General features: G+C 40.7%; 1 protein-coding gene across 4 annotated transcripts in view; it reads left to right on the forward strand.

Moving 5' to 3' along the window:
* The window catches only part of PTN (pleiotrophin), a 113,521-nt gene that overhangs the window by 33,553 nt on the left and 59,158 nt on the right, over nt 1-20,810 (forward strand). The window contains exon 2 of one of the 4 annotated variants that reach the window (XM_027538898.1): nt 6,352-6,441. The exons of 2 other annotated variants lie outside the window; for them this stretch is intronic. In XM_027538898.1, the coding sequence (XP_027394699.1) occupies nt 6,413-6,441 (29 nt within the window). In that variant the 5' untranslated portion in view covers nt 6,352-6,412. Of the gene's footprint in view, nt 1-6,351; nt 6,442-20,810 lie in introns of those variants that run through there. One more of the 4 variants, XM_027538897.1, reaches the window with a different exon arrangement.

Here is a 20,810-nt window from a genome sequence, read left to right on the forward strand (position 1 = left end):
TCACCCTCCCTCCCACTCTAGTTCTCATTTGTAACCCGATTTACCAGGGAAAGCAATGATTCTACAATCCAGTGTGATCTCAGCCTGTCAGAGCTTTCAGCCAGAAAGACTTAGAGGCCATCAATTTCATAATAATGGGTGTATAATGACGGTCCCTTTGGTATTGCTCTCACCCAAATCCCCATTTAGAGACGGCGACTGGAAGGACAAAGGCTAGTGTTTCAGGAAGGGCAGATTTAGGGTAGATCAGCCATGGAAATCAGCATTGGCTCACATGTCCAGGACCTAATGAGAATCTGGCAGAGGCCCAAAAAGGAGCTGAATCCTCTCTGCCTCTGCATTCTAGTCCCCATTTCAGGGCTTTTCATGAGAATCTGTAGGATTGTAAGGGAGGAGGTGAGGGAGCCACGCAGGCAGGCAGTCATGACAGGATCATTAGCTGCAGGTTATTCTGTGTCCTGCTTAGAACTCTGATAGTAGAGTCCCTGATGGCTTCTTCCATCAGGGATTCTTCCACACTCATCTCCAGTCCCACTTTGGGTGAGATGCTCAAGGGCTTTGCCCTTGATGGTGGTAATACACACTTGAAATTCACGAGATTTCCACTTGATGACTTGAGCTCATGTGAATTTGCCAATTTTCCTATCGGCCTCATCTGTATTTTTGTCCAGTCGTAACACATGACCTCCTTCAAGCATATTCTTATGTTCAAAACCTAAGTGCTAGGAAATGTTGATGGTCAGAAGAGTATCACTGACAGATGGAAAACTAGGAAACATGCAACAATTATTTAGAACTAATGCCAAATTTTCTGGCAAAATAGTTTTAGACTTTATTTGAAAGTAACTGAACTATGTCAGCAAGCAGGTGACTCCGTTGCTGTGAATGCAGTTCTTACCAAGATATAGGGGTGCAAGTGATGTCCCACTGGTGGAAGAGGAATGGAGCACAGAAACGTATTCTTGGTCTTTTTTTTTTTTTTAACCCAGATGCGTGTGTTTTTGCCTTGGATTCACATAAAATGAAAACTTTTTCTTTGAAGTGTTAATCTCAGAGATGGCATGCATATGGAAAAAAAAACCAAAGTTTTTACATGGATGATTAATAAATTATTAAATGTTTACATCTTGTGAGGGGGAGGAGGAAATATGGTGAATGCTGCAGAATTATTGAACTCTATCTAGCCTTGAGATTGATCTGAATTTAATGTTGATATTTCTTCACACCTAACATTCTTAGGTTGAGAGGAACTACTCTCTGTTTTCTGGCCTCTATGCTGTAATCAGGTTGATCGACTGAGAGGCCATTGGCCAGTCTGAGTGAGGCCACTTTCTTAGATTGCGGACGTCAGATTGCTGAACCAAGACCGCTGAAATAAAGATCAACTCTATGTGTAATGGAGGATATGTCTGCTATCACTTGCTGGCACATAAAAGCATTTCCTCTGGATGAGTGTAGATTTTAAGTTCTTAGTTTTTAACTCTGAGAGCAAGTGTCTCACTTGCTGTATGTCCTGGATCCCAGAGGTTCCATCAAGATGTTTAAAGAAATAAAAGTCCCAGAGGCTTGGGCCTTCTCCCTTTTGTTCTTTTTTAGCTGTGTTCTTGTTTAAGAAGGTGTGGCACAAGTGAGAGGCATTCATTTTTGAGACAGTTGGCCCCTTACAGATAACTCGACTTGGAAAACATGCAGTGTGGCTCTTTAGCGCCTAGGTTTTCATTTTCATGAACTCACTACTTGCCCCCGACACCAGCCCCTTATTCCTCTCCATTTCTTTCCTGGCACTTCTTCTCTTTCACCCTCTCTGCTTCTTGGCTTGCTTTTCAGCCAATAGGGCTTTCTTCTTCATCTCCTGCTTATTGATGAATGAGTTTCATTCATCTTTCTCTCCTTTTTGGGGGGTAGGGCAGCAAAGGGGAGTGGGCTGGTCTATGAATAGCTATAGACTTTTCCTGCTCCCATTTTTCCACTTGACTATTCAGATCCATGGAGACAGAAAATGGAGGGGAGCAGCAGGGTGGGAGGCACCGGGGTCAGAGGTCAAGAGTGGCCACCTTTTGAATGAAAGCTCGTGATTTCCACTGGGGATAACATATTGTCACCCAAAGTAACTGTGCAAGTACTTGGCTGTCAGAGGCCTCAAAGCAAAGGGAGAGAGGTGAAAGAAGGGGGGTAAAGATCAGAGAAAAGGGGAGGAATGCAAACCCTGGGGTCAGTTAACATGATTTGCAGTGTTTTTGAAGAACACGTTTGGTGACTCCATGTGGGAGTCATTATGCTTTGTATCTGTCTCTGTATCTTCTTAAGGGGTGGACCTGGAATATATTGCACAGCCTGTACACAGATTACAGCCTTCCTACCTTGTAGACAACTTTATTTAAAACCATTTAATTATGTGGCAAACTATTGTGCAACATCAAAGCTTTAGGTGGGTGAGGGGTGATACTACATGTTAAATTTATTGTCATTTCCTAGAAACTTTGTAAGACTAGCGTTCAAAAGGTCTTTTATGGCCCTACTGGGCATTTCATATGCACTTAAGTTTATCTCTTTTAGGAGCTTAGTGATTGTCACTTGGATAAACTATAAAAAATTCTATAGATGTAGTTCAGTGAGTGGTATTTGCTTGGTCTTTCACTCATACATGCTATTTTAACACCCTCCCAATAAAAATGTGATGAGGAACAGATTAATAGCAGGATGAAATTGTAATTTTCCCACTAAATTTTTAAGAGCTGGAACTCCATTCTGTTCATCTTTAGGCCCATAGCACTAACCTCAACATTATTTAGTAATTGTATATGGAAATAATGAATGTTAAACAAAGGGAATCTAAGAACTTTTTGTCATTTTAAGTACTTTCTACATGATCAGATATTACTTAAGTATAAACTGCTGTGTAATATCAAAGCTTTTTTTTGGGATGAGGGGTAATGCTACATGTTAAATTTATTGTCACTTAAGTAATATTGTAACACTTAAGTAATATATGATCATGTAAAAAGATGATGTAAAAATCATGTAAAGATGACAAAAATTCTTAAATTCTCTTTGGTAACATTCATTATTTCCATACACAATTACTTGGTTTATATCAAATGATCCTACTACAAATTGAGAGTCATCCTAAGAGAAGTTTTCATGTGATTGGGCTTTAGTTTTACCTGGGAAAATGTTTTCATTCTAATAATACAATAATAATCAGATGGAATTCTCAAAATATAACCATTCAACCTAAGTCTACAATAAAATAAAAAGATGTTCCATAAAACAGCCATTGAAAAATCTGGTAGCTCATCAGAATCACTTGGGAAACTTAAAAATTCTTCCTGGGCTTCATAATTGATGACTCTGATATACGACTTGTTTTGTAAACTATTGTCATAGCACAGGGAAAGTAAAGGAATAAGTCTTGCAATCAAACTCTTCAAGTCTGAAGCACTTAGTAGAATTCAGAGCCATATACAACAAAATTCCATTATAACAACAACCAAAAAATACAAAGAGAGTGTTACGAAACAAAGCTATTTCCATGTCTCATGCAGCTGGCCCATAGAAACAGTGCCTTATTGATATGATTACAATAAATACTATACAATGAATAAACACGAACATCAAGTGCTTTCTCTTTGAGGCCATATAAGTAATAGCTATTGTTTTATGAAGAAACTAAATTGTATACAGTTTACATTGAAAGCAGGGAGAGCAGAGCAGAACTGATACACTTTTTGAGTTATTTTGAGATATTTATGCAACTGTGTCCTACCATTAAATAGCACATGCTATATATTCCAACCACCTACCAAGAAAATAAAATGAATAATTCAATGGAAATGGAAATGGCTTAAAATTATAAAAGCACCAAGTTAAGTGTATGTTGGAGTCCTCTGTTGCATTCTTCCTAACAAAATTTCATATCAATGACAGTGACCACAATATTGAATACCTTGTGAAATTCCTTATCTGGAGATCATACCCAGAGGTGATGTGAGGGGGAGGGTGCTAACGATCCAGGAAAACTTCCTGTGATATTCGGCATTGTTGGTGGTAAATAAAACTTGTTTGCATCCATTTTTGATTCCCACTCTTCTTTCTGGCTCAGATGGTAAAGAATCTGCCTGCAGTGCAGTAGACACAAGAAACATGAGTTCAGTCCCTAGGTCGGGAAGATCCTCTGGAGATTCTTGCCTGGAGAATCCCATGGACAGAGGAGCCTGGCGGGCAACAGTCCATGGGGTCGCAGAGTCAAACACGACTGGGTGACTAACAGTTCCATACTTTCATGTTGCTTTATGTAGTCTACTCTGAATTTTTTTCACTGAATTTCATCTGATGGCTAGAAAGTTTTGTTTTCATCTTAGAAGCAATAACATTCTTCCTATGTGTTAAATATCATGACTACACAACAACATTCCAGCTATTTGGTAACTAAGGGTCAGGAGACCTGTTACATCGCCTCTGCTTTGTTTCTTACTGTCTGTGTTAACTCCTTTTTTAAGACTTTATTTTTAATTGGATGATAATTGCTTTATAGCATTGCGTTGGCCTCTGCCATACATCAGCATGAATAAGCCATAGGGACACATATGTCCCCTCCCTCTTGAACCTCCCTTCTGCTTCCCACCTCCTCCCACCCCTCTAGGTTGTCCCAGAGCACCAGGTTTGAGCTCCCTGCGTCATGCAGGAAACTCCCGCTGGCTATCTGTTTCACGTATGGTAAACGGGATATATGGTATGTTTCAGTGCTACCTCTCTCAACTCATCCCTGCCTCTCCTTCCCCCCGCTGTGTCCGTCAGTCCTCTATGTCTGTCTCTTCATTGCTACCTTGCAAATAGATTGATCAGTACCATCTTTCTAGATTCCATATGGAAGTGAAAGTGAAAGTGAAGTCGCTCAGTCGTGTCCGACTCTTTTCGACCCCGTGGACTGTAGCCTACCAGGCTCCTCTGTCCATGGGATTTTCCAGGCAATAGTACTGGAGTGGATTGCCATATAAATACATCAATATACAGTATTTGTTTTTCTCTTTCTGACTTATTTCACTCTGTATAATAGGCTCTAGGTTCATCTACCTTAATAGAACTGGGTCATATGTGTTCCTTTCTTTAACAGCTGAGTAATATTCCATTGTATATATGTACCACAACGTATTTATCCACGTGTCAGCTTCTTCATGACATTTAGCTTCTCTGAGGACTAGGCTTCACTTCTGGAGGATGGGGATAATACAGATGCCCCCTTTGCTTCACAAAATTGTTGGGATCAGATAAGAAATCTGCACAATATTCTTTGTAAATCATAAATTAATGAAAACATGTAGGGATCGTTTAGGCTTTACTTTCTTTCTTTACTATGCTGACCTCTATTAAAAATTTTTTTTAAAATTCTTTAATGCAGGATCTTAGTTTCCCAACCAGGGATTGAACTGCACTCCCTGCAGTGGAAGCATGGCATCTTAATTGCTGGACCAACAGGGGAGTCCCTATATTGACTTCTCTTAAAATCTCTGTATAATTTTTATTTTGCACAGAAATGACTTTTATAATTTTATTTCTAAAAAGAGTGCCTTTTAAGATGTGTTATGTGAAAACCCAGGAAATTAAAAAAAAATAATAAATTACCAGAACTTTTTTTTTTTTCAGAACTTTTAAAGAACCTATATTAACACTGTGATTCTTAGCCTGGATTTTTGACTATCAAGAGTCAAGTGTTTTGGGTTACCTCTGCTTTGTTAGGTCTTGATCTTCAAATGCTAAGGTATAACTTTAAATGATGATACTAACTAAAAAAACCATGCCGAGTTCAAAGAAAAAGAAAATAGCTTTCACGTTCGCCTGGTTTAATCTGAATTCCTGGAATTCTGCTTATTCTGCACCTGTCAAGTGAGATCACTGGTCCTTTTCGTGAGAATCCAGCATTTAAACGCCTGTTACACGTGGTGTTCTGCATGGAGTAGGCATGTTGTACATTTCTGTTGATTTTATATACATAATTCTCAGCCACTCTTGGCATCCTTCAGAGAAACTCAGGACCCTTCTATTCAGATAGAATTGATCAATATGTTCACACTTTCTCTCCCTTTTTAAACAGCCAGTCCAGTTGTTATGTGAGGATAACATGATGATTATCTTTCTGTTTTCTTTCCCATGACTGTCTTTAACTACAGCAGTGCTTTACTTTCACATGTCAACTCTTATTTCCCAAACTGCCTTGGTTCATTTCTCTCTCTGACACATTTTGTACATCTTTAGGATATTGTTTAGGAAACTCTAGTTGTATAAGGATGTTGATTGCAGAAACAACATTTTTAGTGTATCCATTACAACACCTTTTATATTTTCTCTCTCTAGAACCTCAGCCTGCTGCCTCCTTTGCAGTTATCCAAAATATCCTTGAAGTGGCTGTTTACAAATGGGGAGCAAGCGAGAATTCACTTTAAGGTACAGGTGGAAGGATTAAATTATGAAAGAACCAACACCTAAGAACATGGCAGGAATTGGTTAGACAAATTTTGTACTATATTCAGAATAGAAGTTGGGAAGTGAAACCTTTAGCTGGGCAAGGTACTGCTCAGGAATCGAAGTTATGATGCCTTGGGGTTGAACTGATGAATTCAGGAAAAAATGAAAGCCCTGTGAAGATAATCTGAGACATAGAGAAGGCTTGCCTTCATGCTGTTAATACAATGCCCTTCTCCAAACCTGCATGTGCTGTGCTGGGCTTAGTCACTCAGTCGTGTCCGACTCTTTGCGACTGCCTTGGACTGTAGCCCACCAGGTTCCTCTGTCCATGGGGATCCCCTGGGCAAGAATACTGGAGTGGGTTGCCTTGCCTCCTCCCAAATCCCCCTAGTCCTTCTTTATTGGTCAGGAGATGTGCTGTACTGAGCGGGCCTGCCAGCCCCTGGTGCCTGCTTGTGTGTGCCATCAGAGCATCTAATGGTCATGCCTGCTCATCCCTTCCAGGACCCACCAGGCTTTACTGTCTCTGAAACACCTTCAACTCACCCTGACTCCCAAGAAGAGTGAGATCCTTATTCATTTGTTTCCATGTTACTTCGATATCCTCTGTATCATTGCTGGCTGATTTTGTGAGTTTTCTCCACTAGGCTGTGGTCTCCTTGAGGGCAGGTACCATGCCGTGTTTTGCCTTCTGTCTCTGGTCTCTAGCACTGTAGCTGACACCTGTGAAATACTTAATAAATAGAAATGAAAATAAACACACAAGGAAATAAGGGGAAATTGTTGAGCACTTTAAAAATAGCTGGTGTGTTTTTATACTTCCCAAATTATCCTCCTGGGACCAACGAAACCTGTGCCTTAGACCCTATGGCCACCCTGATGGCCTGATGGGATAAAAGATATAAAGGTGCTTAAATTGTGAATTTCATTTTTAAAATGTATTTATTTTTAATATTTATATATTTATTTGACTGCCCCTGGTCTTCGTTGTGGCATGCAGGATCTTTTTTGTTTTAGCCTGTTCTTAGTTGCAGCGTGTGGGAACTAGTTCCCAGGCCAGGGATCGAACCTGGGCCCCCTATATTGACAGCAGGGAGTCTTAGCCACTGGATCACCAGAGACGCCCCTAAATAGTGAATTTTAATGCAATACTAATGTCCTATCTATCTGTCATCTAGCAACAAAGAAAAAGGACTCATTTTAAACAGAGAAGAGGTGACATTGCTGCCTGGTGGGGGACAGTCACCTCACCTAAGGCCCTTGGTCCCCACATTGCTCCCACCAAAAGATTTAGGGTAAAAGGGAATGGGTGCCCCATGAAAGGATTAGCCCCGATGAAGCACAGTTTTGAGGGTTTGGCTGGTATGGTACAATTTGGGACTTCTGTGGCCTTTTAAGTAAAGCATACCTTTTACTTGGGGGCCCCTGTGATTCTAGAGTCAGAACAGTGTCTCTGGCAAGAGTCAGAAGTTGAGTTTTTTAGGGCTGATTCTCAGGCAGAAGTTAAACATAGGAGAGTAGTGTTTCTGTCCCTCTCACGAGGGCAGAAACAGCGATGAGAGGTTGGGGCCGATTCCCTGTCCAAGGTCACAGGGTGTAATTGGGAGTGTGTCTCATATGCCCGAGCATGGTGTTTAGTTGTATTAACAATGTCTGCCTCCTCTTTGGAGGTGACCGCCCATCACGTTTGGTGGTCTCGCCAGGACGCTCCTCTGGGGCCTGCACGGTGCTGCCCTGGGTCCCTCAGAGGCCCCTCCGAGGTGCGGGCCAGGTGCCCTCTGCACTGGACGGCACAGCACCTCCTAGCTGGGGCCCTAGCTCCCTTCCTTAGGACCTGATCTTTTGAAAACTCTACATTCTCATCTGTACAGTGGGGTTAACAGTGATGGCTAGTGGGGTTATGCATGCATGCTCAATCGCTCAGTCGTGTCCAACTCTTTGTGACCCCATGGACTGTAGGTTTCCAGTTTCCTCTGCCCATGGGATTTTCCAGGCAAGAATACTGGAGTGGGTTGAGTAATTGAGATAAGAGCATACAGAGCATTTAGTATTGTGTCCAGAACCAAAAGCAAACAATAAATAACAGTGTTAACTATTATAAATAGTAGCTGTCCACTCTGGGCACTGGGCACGGGCACTGGGATGCCTGTGACCTTGGGGGCTATCAAAGGTTAGATGTGGGCCATATTGTCCATGAACAGTATTCTGGCTGGGCATGCCCCCAGTTAGTAGCATGGACCCAGAGAGGAGGCTCGATGCAGTTTTATATTAAATCCCAAGGGGCAGTGAACATTCTCTTTGCTCTTAATACTTCATACGGCACTCTTGAGAGTTCTCCAGTTGTTTCCCATTAGTCACAGGCTCACCAGTTCTCACCTGGAACTGATCCCATGATGAATCTGGAAAAGAGCGAGGGCTCAATCTTGCCAGTGGCTCGGGGCTATTAACCAGGCCTGAAGTGGTGCCATTTCTCTAAATCCCTGGATATATGACAGATCTTGCTTCATTTCTTTGCTCACGAGTGAAGTTCTGGATAAGAAACCAAAACAGAGTTAGCTCTTTGGAAATTCCTGGCAGTGAACCCTAACCCCTGCAGAGAGGTGGTGCCCATGAGCAAAGTGGGCTGAAAGAGTTGGATGCTTCCTGCTATTTTGGGCAGGAAGGCAGGAAATAGTCCTGATTTACAATAATTATGGGCAACAGGGCCAGGAATAAAGCAGGGCTTCTATGAAAACAAGCTGTTCTCAATACGGTATGCTGAGCCACTAGCAATGTGCACAGAATTTTGACTCGGTCTCTCTTTGTCTCCGTGGCCAGCCATCCAGTGGCCATGTGTTTATTAATGTGAATTATAATAAGAGGTTGATAACTCTTTAATTACCAATATTTTGTGTTAAAACCTATTAACATAAAACAGAAGGAGCAGAAAATCTGAAAAAAAAAAATCACATTAAAGAGTCTACTGTATTAAATGACTGGGACACTTTTCTCTGTCTGATGTCTACTCAAGAGACCCAGAAGCCTTTTGGACAGTTCAGATCAATATCTGGCTAAGTCAGAAAAAAGAAAATCTAAAGCATATTTACTCAGCTAATGAATACAGTGTTTGGGATTAGTTTAATCAAAATTTGAATTAACACCAATCTCAGGATTTTCAAAAACCCAAGATTAGAAACAATAATGTTTTTATATTGAAGAATTATTTTTCTGTACTCTTCAAGTGGCCCAGGGACCTATTTTTTGTTCATTCTTGCTCCTTAATCCTTGACTTAGGGATTTCATGTTGAAACTGTACAGAATAGTTGCTTGTGACAGTTCTTTGCTGCCTGCCATGTGAGATACCTGTGTTGTGAGCCTAACAGGAAACAGATCCAGGCAAGCTTGGATGGACAGGAAACAAACTCTTCCCCATCCGAGCCCAGCAGAGGGAAGCTTCCCACCCCACAGCATCCTCCTGACCTAACGTATCCGTCCTCTGGGATCTGTTCTATCCAACCCTTCAGTTTCCCTCTCCAGTGTTTGCTATTCTGCTCCGAATACCAGGAGGCTGACCTTTATAGGAAATATCAACAGATTCTTTGCCATCTGGCTTTTGGTTGGCTTTGGTCAGTGGAGGCACAGTCAAGAGATCACAGAGGAGTGACCTGGGCTGTTTCCTGAGCGTGCAGAGGTTGGTCCTTTGGGGCCGTGGTCTCCTACACTTTGAGGTCTCCCGAGGTTCTAACAATGATTCCTTCCACTTTCCACCTCAGATAGAAAGGTGGTGGCACCATCTTGTTGCTCACTTCACGATGTTTCAACACCTTCTCTTGGTTTCACTTTGTGGCCCCATGACTGTAATCCACCAGGCTCCTCTGCCCATGGAATTTTCCAGGCATGCTGGTGTGGGGTGCCATTTCCTACTGCAGGGGATATTCCTGACCCAGGGATGGAACTCACATCTCTTGCATTTTCTGCCACCTGGGATGCCCCCTAACTACTCTTACATTATTGTAACTAATACATTCGTTAAACTCTCCTCAGTGAATCCACATGAATGTGCCGTCTGCTTCATATGAGACCCCTTTATGTACTGCTATGTGAAACCTCCCTTCCAGAGGGACTGGTTTCAGTTCAGTTCAGTTCAGTTCAGTCACTCAGTCATGTCCGACTATTTGCGACCCCATGGATCGCAGCACGCCAGGCCTCCCTGTCCATCACCAACTCCCAGAGTTCACTCAGACTCACGCCCATCAAGTCACTGATGCCATCCAGCCATCTCATCTTCTGTCGTCCCCTTCTCCTCCTGCCCCCAATCCCTCCCAGCATCAGAGTCTTTTCCAATGAGTCAACTCTTCACATGAGGTGGCCAAAGTACTGGAGTTTCAGCTTTAGCATCATTCCTTCTAAAGAAATCCCAGGGCTGATCTCCTTCAGAATGGACTGGTTGGATCTCCTTGCAGTCCAAGAGACTCTCAAGAGTCTTCTCCACCACCACAGTTCAAAAGCATCAATTCTTCGGCGCTCAGCCTTCTTCACAGTCCAACTCTCACATCCATACATGACCACTGGAAAAACCATAGCCTTGACTAGACGAACATTTGTTGGCAAAGTAATGTCTCTGCTTTTGAATATGCTATCTAGGTTGGTCATAACTTTCCTTCCAAGGAGTAAGAGTCTTTTAATTTCGTGGCTGCAGTCACCATCTGCGGTGATTTTGGAGCCCATGTGTCTTAAATATCCTCTACAGCATTTCCACTTCCATGTAAATTTCCAAGTCCCTCCATAATGCAGAACCAAACCTAAGCCAAACTTAACCATGCTTGCCTGACCAGCCACTATAGAGGAAACTGGTGGCACAGATTCTTTGGGGAAAAAATGATCATATGTTATTTTATAACATGCTTTATTAGAAAGTATTATTTAACATTATTTACTTGGCCTTGACTTATGGAAGGTTCTTTGGGCCAAGTCCATTTCCTTCAGTTCTATACATTTCCCCATGATGTCAACCTCTTTGTCATGCACAATGGAAGAGATATCTGCTGATTAAAATCAGTAATTGGGATACTTTGTCAATTGTTGGTGCAGTTAAGTAAGCATGAAATAGTTCCATAGCCACACTGTGACAAACTTCTGAGGCTGCAACAGACACAACCAAACTAGGACTTCTGAGACTATCAGTCTGCCCCAATCTTCAGGGTCTGATGGAGACCAGGTATGTTGGGAGCAGCTCACATACCTAGAAAAATAATCACGTCTCTGTGTCTCACTGGTGTGCAATTATGAGCTAAGTGGTGTGGTGCCTGGTGTTGTTAAGCCAGAACTTGTACAAAGTGCCCTCTGTTTCAGCAAGCTTCAACTTAGCCACTGTGAAATCAGAAACCCCCCGCCCACCTTTCTGCTGCTGCTGCTGCTAAGTTGCTTCAGTCATGTCTGACTCTGTGCGACCCCATAGACAGCAGCCTACCAGGCTCCCCCGTCCCTGGGATTCTCCAGGCAAGAGCACCAGAGTGGGTTGCCATTTCCTTCTCCAATGTACGAAAGTTAAAAGTGATAGTGAAGTTGCTCAGTCGTGTCCGACTCTTAGTGACCCCATGGACTGCAGCCTACCAGGCTCCTCCGTCCATGGGATTTTCCAGGCAAGAGTACTGGAGTGGGGTGCCATTGCCTTCTCCGACCTTACTGCTACTGCAGCAATATTCAAATGATTGGCTACAAATACATAGGGTGAGTTTGATGCTGCTGTTGTAAATCAGTAGCATGTGTAAGAATATGTTCACTGGAGAGACAAGTAATATCAAAGTGATCTCTTGGCATCAGGCAATAGATAAAGAGGTGAGCTCCAAAACCAAACTGTCCCCATTCTTCTACATCCCACCACTAGGGGTCTCTGTTCCTTCAATGCATCTCTTCCTGTGCCAATTTTACTATTGAAACATTTGTGTTTTAATATTTGAATTTTTGCTTTTGTTCGAATTTCCCCAGAATTAGGGTATTTCAATATTTTACATCTCAAAAGTTTTCTTGATTACTTATGAAAGCATTTTATTATGATCCTTATTCAAAGTGATGATAATGACAATATGGCTTTCAGTTTATCAGGTGGCTTCACATGCATATATTTATCTCATGTAGTACCATTCTATCTAAAATTGAGAGAACAGATTGTTTTTATATTTAATACGTGAAGAGATTTTTCTATTTATACCTCAAGATCTCATGATTTGCTCTTGATTTTTCAGTAAGTGACTGAGAACTCTGAGACCAGCAGAAACAAGGTCTTCTGATTAACAGCTATTGCCTTTCTGTTGCATCATACTGCCTACATATTTGAATCTCATGCACTAATCACTCACGGTACAAGTGATCCTCAAATGGAAAAGAAAAGAGGGAGACGCTGAGCCAGCTTATTAGTACCCTAGTTTGGTGCAAGTTCCTCCACTAGCTGTTCCACAGGTTTCTGGAGGGCATCTGGTGTGGCTGTTTGCCCTGGAGGAGTGGAAAGCATCATTACAGAGAAGGCTGGCCAATACAAATAATATGGGAGCCAGTATGTAATCTTAATTTTTCTTGTGATCACATTAAAAAGTTAACAAGAAATGGGTATGATTAATTTTAATAATACATTGTATTTAATCCACTGTATACAAAATATCGTTTCACCATATGCTCAATATAAAATGAATTAGATAATTTTTATTCGTTTTTTTCATACTATTTTTGAAGTTCAGTGTGTATTTTACACTTGTAGCCCATCATAATTTATACTAGTCACATTTCAAACATTCCCCTCGGATGCATGGCTGTTTTATTGAACAGTGGGGCTCTAAGGTAATGGGAAGTGGCCCCCTTATCTGGTGGCATGAAGATGTACATACAGAGTGGACATCCCTGTCCTTGGTGTTGCAGCAGCACTACAGTGATGTCTGTTTTGAAAATGTCAGAAGTATAGTCAGGAGTATTCGTGCTGAAGGCCAACCAATAAGGGAAGACAGTTTTGAATAACAACTACTAGACTGTAAGCTCTGTCTACAAGTCTGAGCTTGTCTTATTCATTGCTCCATTTTTTTTTTTTTTGGAAAATAAGTTTTAATATAATTTTTTTGAAAAGTATATATGCATGTATTTGAAAAGGATCAAATAGTTATACAACTTACTAATAGAGGTCCTGTCCCACTCTAGACACTGTCTTTTTAAAATCGATGGCTTGCAACTTTTTTTTTTAATTTAATTTTATTTTTAAACTTTACATAATTGTATTAGTTTTGCCAAATATCAAAATGAATCCACCACAGGTATACATGTGTTCCCCATCCTGAACCCTCTCCCCTCCTCCCTCCCCATACCATCCCTCTGGGTCGTCCCAGTGCACTAGCCCCAAGCATCCAGTATCGTGCATCGAACCTGGACTGGCATCTTGTTTCATACATGATATTTTACATGTTTCAATGCCATTCTCCCAAATCTTCCCACCCTTTCCCTCTCCCATAGAGTCCATAAGACTGTTCTATACATCAGTGTCTCTTTTGCTGTCTCGTACACAGGGTTATTGTTACCATCTTTCTAAATTCCATATATATGCATTATTATACTGTATTGGTGTTTTTCCTTCTGGCTTACTTCACTCTGTATAATAGGCTCCAGTTTCATCCACCTCATTAGAACTGATTCAAATGTTTTCTTTTTAATGGCTGAGTAATACTCCATTGTGTATATGTACCATAGCTTTCTTATCCATTCATCTGCTGATGGACATCTAGGTTGCTTCCATGTCCTGGCTATTATAAACAGTGCTGTGATGAACACTGGGGACACGTGTCTCTTTCCCTTCTGGTTTCCTCAGTGTGTATGCCCAGCAGTGGGATTGCTGGGTCATAAGGCAGTTCTATTTCCAGTTTTTTAAGGAATCTCCACACTGTTCTCCATAGTGGCTGTACTAGTTTGCATTCCCACCAACAGTGTAAGAGGGTTCCCTTTTCTCCACACCCTCTCCAGCATTTATTATTTGTAGACTTTTGGATCTCAGCCATTCTGACTGGTGTGAAATGGTACCTCATAGTGGTTTTGATTTGCATTTCTCTGATAATGAGTGATATTGAGCATCTTTTCATGTGTTTGTTAGTGCTCTGTATGTCTTCTTTGGAGAAATGTCTGTTTAGTTCTTTGGCCCATTTTTTGATTGGGTCATTTATTTTTCTGGAGTTGAGCTGTAGGAGTTGCTTGTATATTTTTGAGATTAGTTGTTTGTCGGTTGCTTCATTTGCTATTATTTTCTCCCATTCTGAAGGCTGTCTTTTCACCTTGCTAATAGTTTCCTTTGATGTGCAGAAGCTTTTAAGTTTAATTAGGTCCCATTTGTTTATTTTTGCTTTTATTTCCAATATTCTGGGAGGTGGGTCATAGAGGATCCTGCTGTGATGTACGTCAGAGAGTGTTTTGCCTATGTTCTCCTCTAGGAGTTTTATAGTTTCTGGTCTTACGTTTAGATCTTTAATCCATTTTGAGTTTATTTTTGTGTATGGTGTTAGAAAGTGTTCTAGTTTCATTCTTTTACAAGTGGTTGACCAGATTTCCCAGCACCACTTGTTAAAGAGATTGTCTTTAGTCCATTGTATATTCTTGCCTCCTTTGTCAAAGATAAGGTGTCCATATGTGCATGGATTTATCTCTGGGCTTTCTATTTTGTTCCATTGATCAATATTTCTGTCTTTGTGCTAGTACCATACTGTCTTGATAACTGTGGCTTTGTAGTAGAGCCTGAAGTCAGGTAGGTTGATTCCTCCAGTTCCATTCTTCTTTCTCAAGATAGCTTTGGCTATTCGAGGTTTTTTGTATTTCCATACAAATTGTGAAATTATTTGTTCTAGCTCTGTGAAGAATACTGTTGGTAGCTTGATAGGGATTGCATTGAATCTATAAATTGCTTTGGGTAGTATACTCATTTTCACTATATTGATTCTTCCAATCCATGAACATGGTATATTTCTCCATCTATTAGTGTCCTCTTTGATTTCTTTCACCAGTGTTTTATAGTTTTCTATATATAGGTCTTTAGTTTCTTTAGGTAGATATATTCCTAAGTATTTTATTCTTTCCGTTGCAATGGTGAATGGAATTGCTTCCTTAATTTCTCTTTCTGTTTTCTCATTATTAGTGTATAGGAATGCAAGGGATTTCCGTGTGTTGATTTTATATCCTGCAACTTTACTATACCTATGGATAGATCAACTAAACAGAAAATTAACAAGGAAACACAAACTTTAAACGATACAATAGACCAGTTAGACCTAATTGATATCTATAGGACATTTCATCCCAAAACAATGAATTTCACCTTTTTCTCAAGCGCACATGGAACCTTCTCCAGGATAGATCACATCCTGGGCCATAAAGCTAGCCTTGGTAAATACAAAAAAATAGAAATCATTCCAAGCATCTTTTCTGACCACAATGCAGTAAGATTAGATCTCAACTACAGGAGAAAAACTATTAAAAATTCCAACATATGGAGGCTGAACAACACACTGCTGAATAACCAACAAATCACAGAAGAAATCAAGAAAGAAATCAAAATTTGCATAGAAACGAATGAAAATGAAAACACAACAACCCAAAACCTGTGGGACACGGTAAAAGCAGTCCTAAGGGGAAAGTTCATAGCAATACAGGCACACCTCAAGAAACAAGAAAAAAAGTCAAATAAATAACCTAACTCTACACCTAAAGCAACTAGAAAAGGAAGAAATGAAGAACCCCAGGGTTAGTAGAAGGAAAGAAATCTTAAAAATTAGAGCAGAAATAAATGCAAAAGAAACAAAAGAGACCATAGCAAAAATCAACAAAGCCAAAAGCTGGTTCTTTGAAAGGATAAATAAAATTGACAAACCATTAGCCAGACTCATCAAGAAACAAAGGGAGAAAAATCAAATCAATAAAATTAGAAATGAAAATGGAGAGATCACAACAGACAACACAGAAATACAAAGGATCATAAGAGACTACTATCAACGATTATATGCCAATAAAATGGACAACATGGAAGAAATGGACAAATTCTTAGAAAAGTACAACTTTCCAAAACTGGACCAGGAAGAAATAGAAAATCTTAACAGACCCATCACAAGCACGGAAATAGAAACTGTAATCAAAAATCTTCCAGCAAACAAAAGCCCAGGTCCAGATGGCTTCACAGCTGAATTCTACCAAAAATTTAGAGAAGAGCTAACACCTATCCTGCTCAAACTCTTCCAGAAAATTGCAGAGGAAGGTAAACTTCCAAACTCATTCTATGAGGCCACCATCACCCTAATACCAAAACCTGACAAAGATCCCACAAAAAAAGAAAACTACAGGCCAATATCACTGATGAACATAGATGCAAAAATCCTTAACAAAATTCTAGCAATCAGAATCCAACAACACATTAAAAAGATCATACACCATGACCAAGTGGGCTTTATCCCAGGGATGCAAGGATTCTTCAATATCCACAAATCAATCAATGTAATACACCACATTAACAAATTGAAAAATAAAAACCATATGATTATCTCAATAGATGCAGAGAAAGCCTTTGACAAAATTCAACACCCATTTATGATAAAAACTCTTCAGAAAGCAGGAATAGAAGGAACATACCTCAACATAATAAAAGCTATGCATGACAAACTCACAGCAAACATTATCCTCAATGGTGAAAAATTGAAAGCATTTCCTCTAAAGTCAGGAACAAGACAAGGGTGCCCACTTTCACCATTACTATTCAACATAGTTTTGGCCACAGCAATCAGAGCAGAAAAAGAAATAAAAGGAATCCAAATTGGAAAAGAAGAAGTAAAACTCTCACTGTTTGCAGATGACATGATCCTCTACATAGAAAACCCTAAAGACTCCACTAGAAAATTACTAGAACTAATCATTGCTCCATTTTTAATGACTAGTCCACTGCCCAATTTGTCAGTAAATGAGTCCTCGATGGAATGAATCAGATAACTCTGAGATATTTTTTACGTTCCTTTTTGTTCATACTAAGTCTTCAAAGTCTGGCCCGTATTATACATTTACTGCATATCTCAGTTCAGACCACCCACAGTTCATCCACTCAGTGGCTATTGTATTAGACAGGAGAGGTATGGACTGTTGGGATATTTCACTGACTCAGTTACCTACTGATGACCCAGAGAAAGTTAATTTTTTTCTGTTTTTTGTTTGCCAGACTCTCTGTAAGCATACGTTCCTATTTAAAATTACAAATTGCCTTATAATAGAGGAAACAGTAACCAAGATACATGACATTCACATCCAGTCCTCCACCTACTTGATGAAAACAATTACTATCACCTTCATTAGGAATTGAAGCAGTTTGGCTAATGGAAATAGGATATGTTTTTATTTGTCTCCTCACCTTCCCCAAGATGTACAAATATGCAATACCACAGGGACACATAATTAAAAGCACTGAGGAGAGGTTAAAGACACAATAGATAATGGGCTTTTCAGTAACTGCTGCTTGGTCTGTTTTCTGGTGGCTGGGGCAGAAGGCAGAGAAACTTCCTAACTGGCCAAACTCTTTTGGTGGGGCAAGAGATGTTCTGATTGGGAGCAAGTGAGCCTCATTTGCCTTCTGACCAGACACTTAGATTGCCAAGTAAAGCAGCCAGGGACGAATTTTTTTTTGAAAAGGAACATAAATGTTTAGGACCAAGACTGTTCCACTTTGTGCAACACAATGCAGACTGTGCCCTGCTGAGGACTTGAATTCAGCTGTAGGGAGAAAAGCAATGTGAAATTTTGTACCAGGACACTTTATGGGCCCTCAGCAGCCCACTTTAGGACTTAAGCAGCCATGTTCAGAACTCAAACTATGGCTGGAAGGAAGAACTCCACCTGGCTCAGCTATAAAAAAGTAACGACAGAAGGACAATTTAAAAAAATGTCAGGGATAGTGCTAGTCACTCAGTCATGTCTGACTCTTTGTGACCTCAGGGACTGTAGCCCACCAGGCTCCTCTGTCCATGGGATTCTCCAGGAAAGAATACTGGAGTGGGCCATGGGTTGCCATTTCTCCAGGGGATCTTCCCAACCCAGGGATCGAACCCAGGTTTCCTGCATTGCAAGTGTATTCTTTACCATCTGAGCCACAAGGGAGCTAAATCCTAAAATGTGGACATCCTTACATACCTGAAATTGGTCTAAATATGAATGCTATTTCTTTCTAGGAAATGAAACAAAAAAGCAACCAAATTGTGAGTACATATACAACAACAGACTTGAGATATACTTACTATGCTCTGTGAACATTTTTTTCTTGGGTGGTATGCCAAAACTTTTCTTTTTCTTAAGTATTTTAAAGCACATTCTAGACATTTTATTGTTTCATCTGAAAATGCCAAGATGAAAGCCCTTTAAAAATTACAGCCACAATATCATTATCACATCTGTTGAAAATAGCATTTAACATTTACTGTTCTACCCTTTCTTAACATGATATCTATTTCCATAATAAATTGTTCAGTTGAAAAAGTAAGATCAATTGCCACCTTCATGGTGCTGTGCATTGTAGAATCATGCAATGCTCCACTTCCCAAGATAGCATATTTCTATCTTCCCTCAGAAGAAAGTGAAGAAGAACTAAATAGCCTCTTGATGAAAGTGAAAGAGCAGAGTGAAGAAGTTGGCTTAAAACTGAACATTCAAAAAACTAAGATAATGGCATCCAGTTCCATCATTTCATGGCAAATAGATGGGGAAACAATGGAACCAGTGACAGACTTTATTTTCTTGGGCTCCAAAATCACTGCAGGTGGTGACTGCCCCCATGAAATTAAAAGACACTTGCTCCTTGGAAGAAAAGCTATGACCAACCTAGACAGCATATTAAAAAGCAGAGACATTACTTTGCTGACAAAGGTCCGTCTAGTCAAAGCTATGTTTTTTTCCAGTGGTCATGTATGAATGTGAGAGTTGGACTATAAAGAAAGCTGAGTGCCAAAGAATTGATGTTTTTGAACTGTGGTGTTAGAGAAGATTATTGAGAGTCCTTTGGACTGCAAGGAGATCAAACCAGTCAATCCTATAGGAAACCAGTCCTGAATATTCCTTGGAAGGACTGATGCTGAAGCTGAAACTCCAGTACTTTGGCCACCTGATGCGAAGAGCCAGCTCATTGGAAAAGACCCTGATGCTGGGAAAGATTGAAGGCAGGAGGAGGAGGGGATGACAGAGGATAAGATAGTTGGATGGCATCATTGACTCAATGGACATGAGTTCGAGCAAACTCTGGGAGCTGGTGATGAACAGTGAAGCCTGGCGTGTTGCAGTCCATGGGGTCACAAAGAGTTGGACACAACTGAGAGACTGAACTGATCTTCCCTGAGCACCCCAGCAACCCGCTCAACTAATTCCACCCTTGATTATTAGCATTTCAAGTATGCTGGCCCAGAAACTTTATCAAGTGTATGATGCATGGCTTGTAAAGGTATTTAGGGGTGCTTGCATTTTGCTTTTTCCCCAGTAAGTAGTTTTACTGCCTGGGAGGTGAAAAATGCCTGCCTCATATCATCACAAATCAGTTTCAATGATTATTTCTAGTACCATGACTCAGAAAGTAGGAGCTGGTTCTTCATCATCTATTTATGGATTCTCCTTTTTCTCTCTTATCTCTTGACTAAGGTGTGAAGCAGTTTTAGGTCTAAACAAACTCTGTTGTTGAGCCTCTCATGAGCCTCTCATGAGACCCTGGTTATGTTAGCTCACTTATAGAACCAGGAATAGCTCCAGAAAAGGAACGCTTCCCTGAGAGTCAAGAGTAGGGTAGCCAGTCTGAGGCCTGTGGGCTGCAGGATGGGCTGTGCTGCTTGAATTTCCCAGATACAAAGGCACATGGCGGGTGAATGACATTAGGTCCCTAGAGGAGGATGCCAAGCAACATAATCCCGATAAGAATGGGCAATTGAAACCCTGGCCAAGTTACACCTACTTTTCAAGTGTGTCAAAAGAACTCATGGACATTTTTACCCACTGCCTTTGGCTGGAAATTTATAGATTCCAGCAAATCTGATTGGAAACGCCATTGAAAAAGAGCCAGATATTTTCACTGACCATAAAAGAGAAAATAAAGGAAGGAAATTCCTTTCAACTCACTTCAGCTGGAGTCTTGAGAAAGCGTCAGTCTCTTCCTTTGCTCAGAGTGCCTGACTAGGTTAAGGATGTTCTTGGGAGAGTTAATTGACATTTGTGACTCCAGGCAAAACTTGGCGTCTGGAATAGTTAGGGATTTGGAGGCAGTGGTAGATGCTGAGTTTGTGACATTGGTGCCCCCAGCTACATTAACGGGAACGAGAAGTGATCTGTTAGAGAGCCTCGGT

Source organism: Bos indicus x Bos taurus, chromosome 4, assembly GCF_003369695.1.
Source record: "Bos indicus x Bos taurus breed Angus x Brahman F1 hybrid chromosome 4, Bos_hybrid_MaternalHap_v2.0, whole genome shotgun sequence".
In the NCBI taxonomy this organism is placed as follows: Eukaryota; Metazoa; Chordata; class Mammalia; order Artiodactyla; family Bovidae; genus Bos; species Bos indicus x Bos taurus.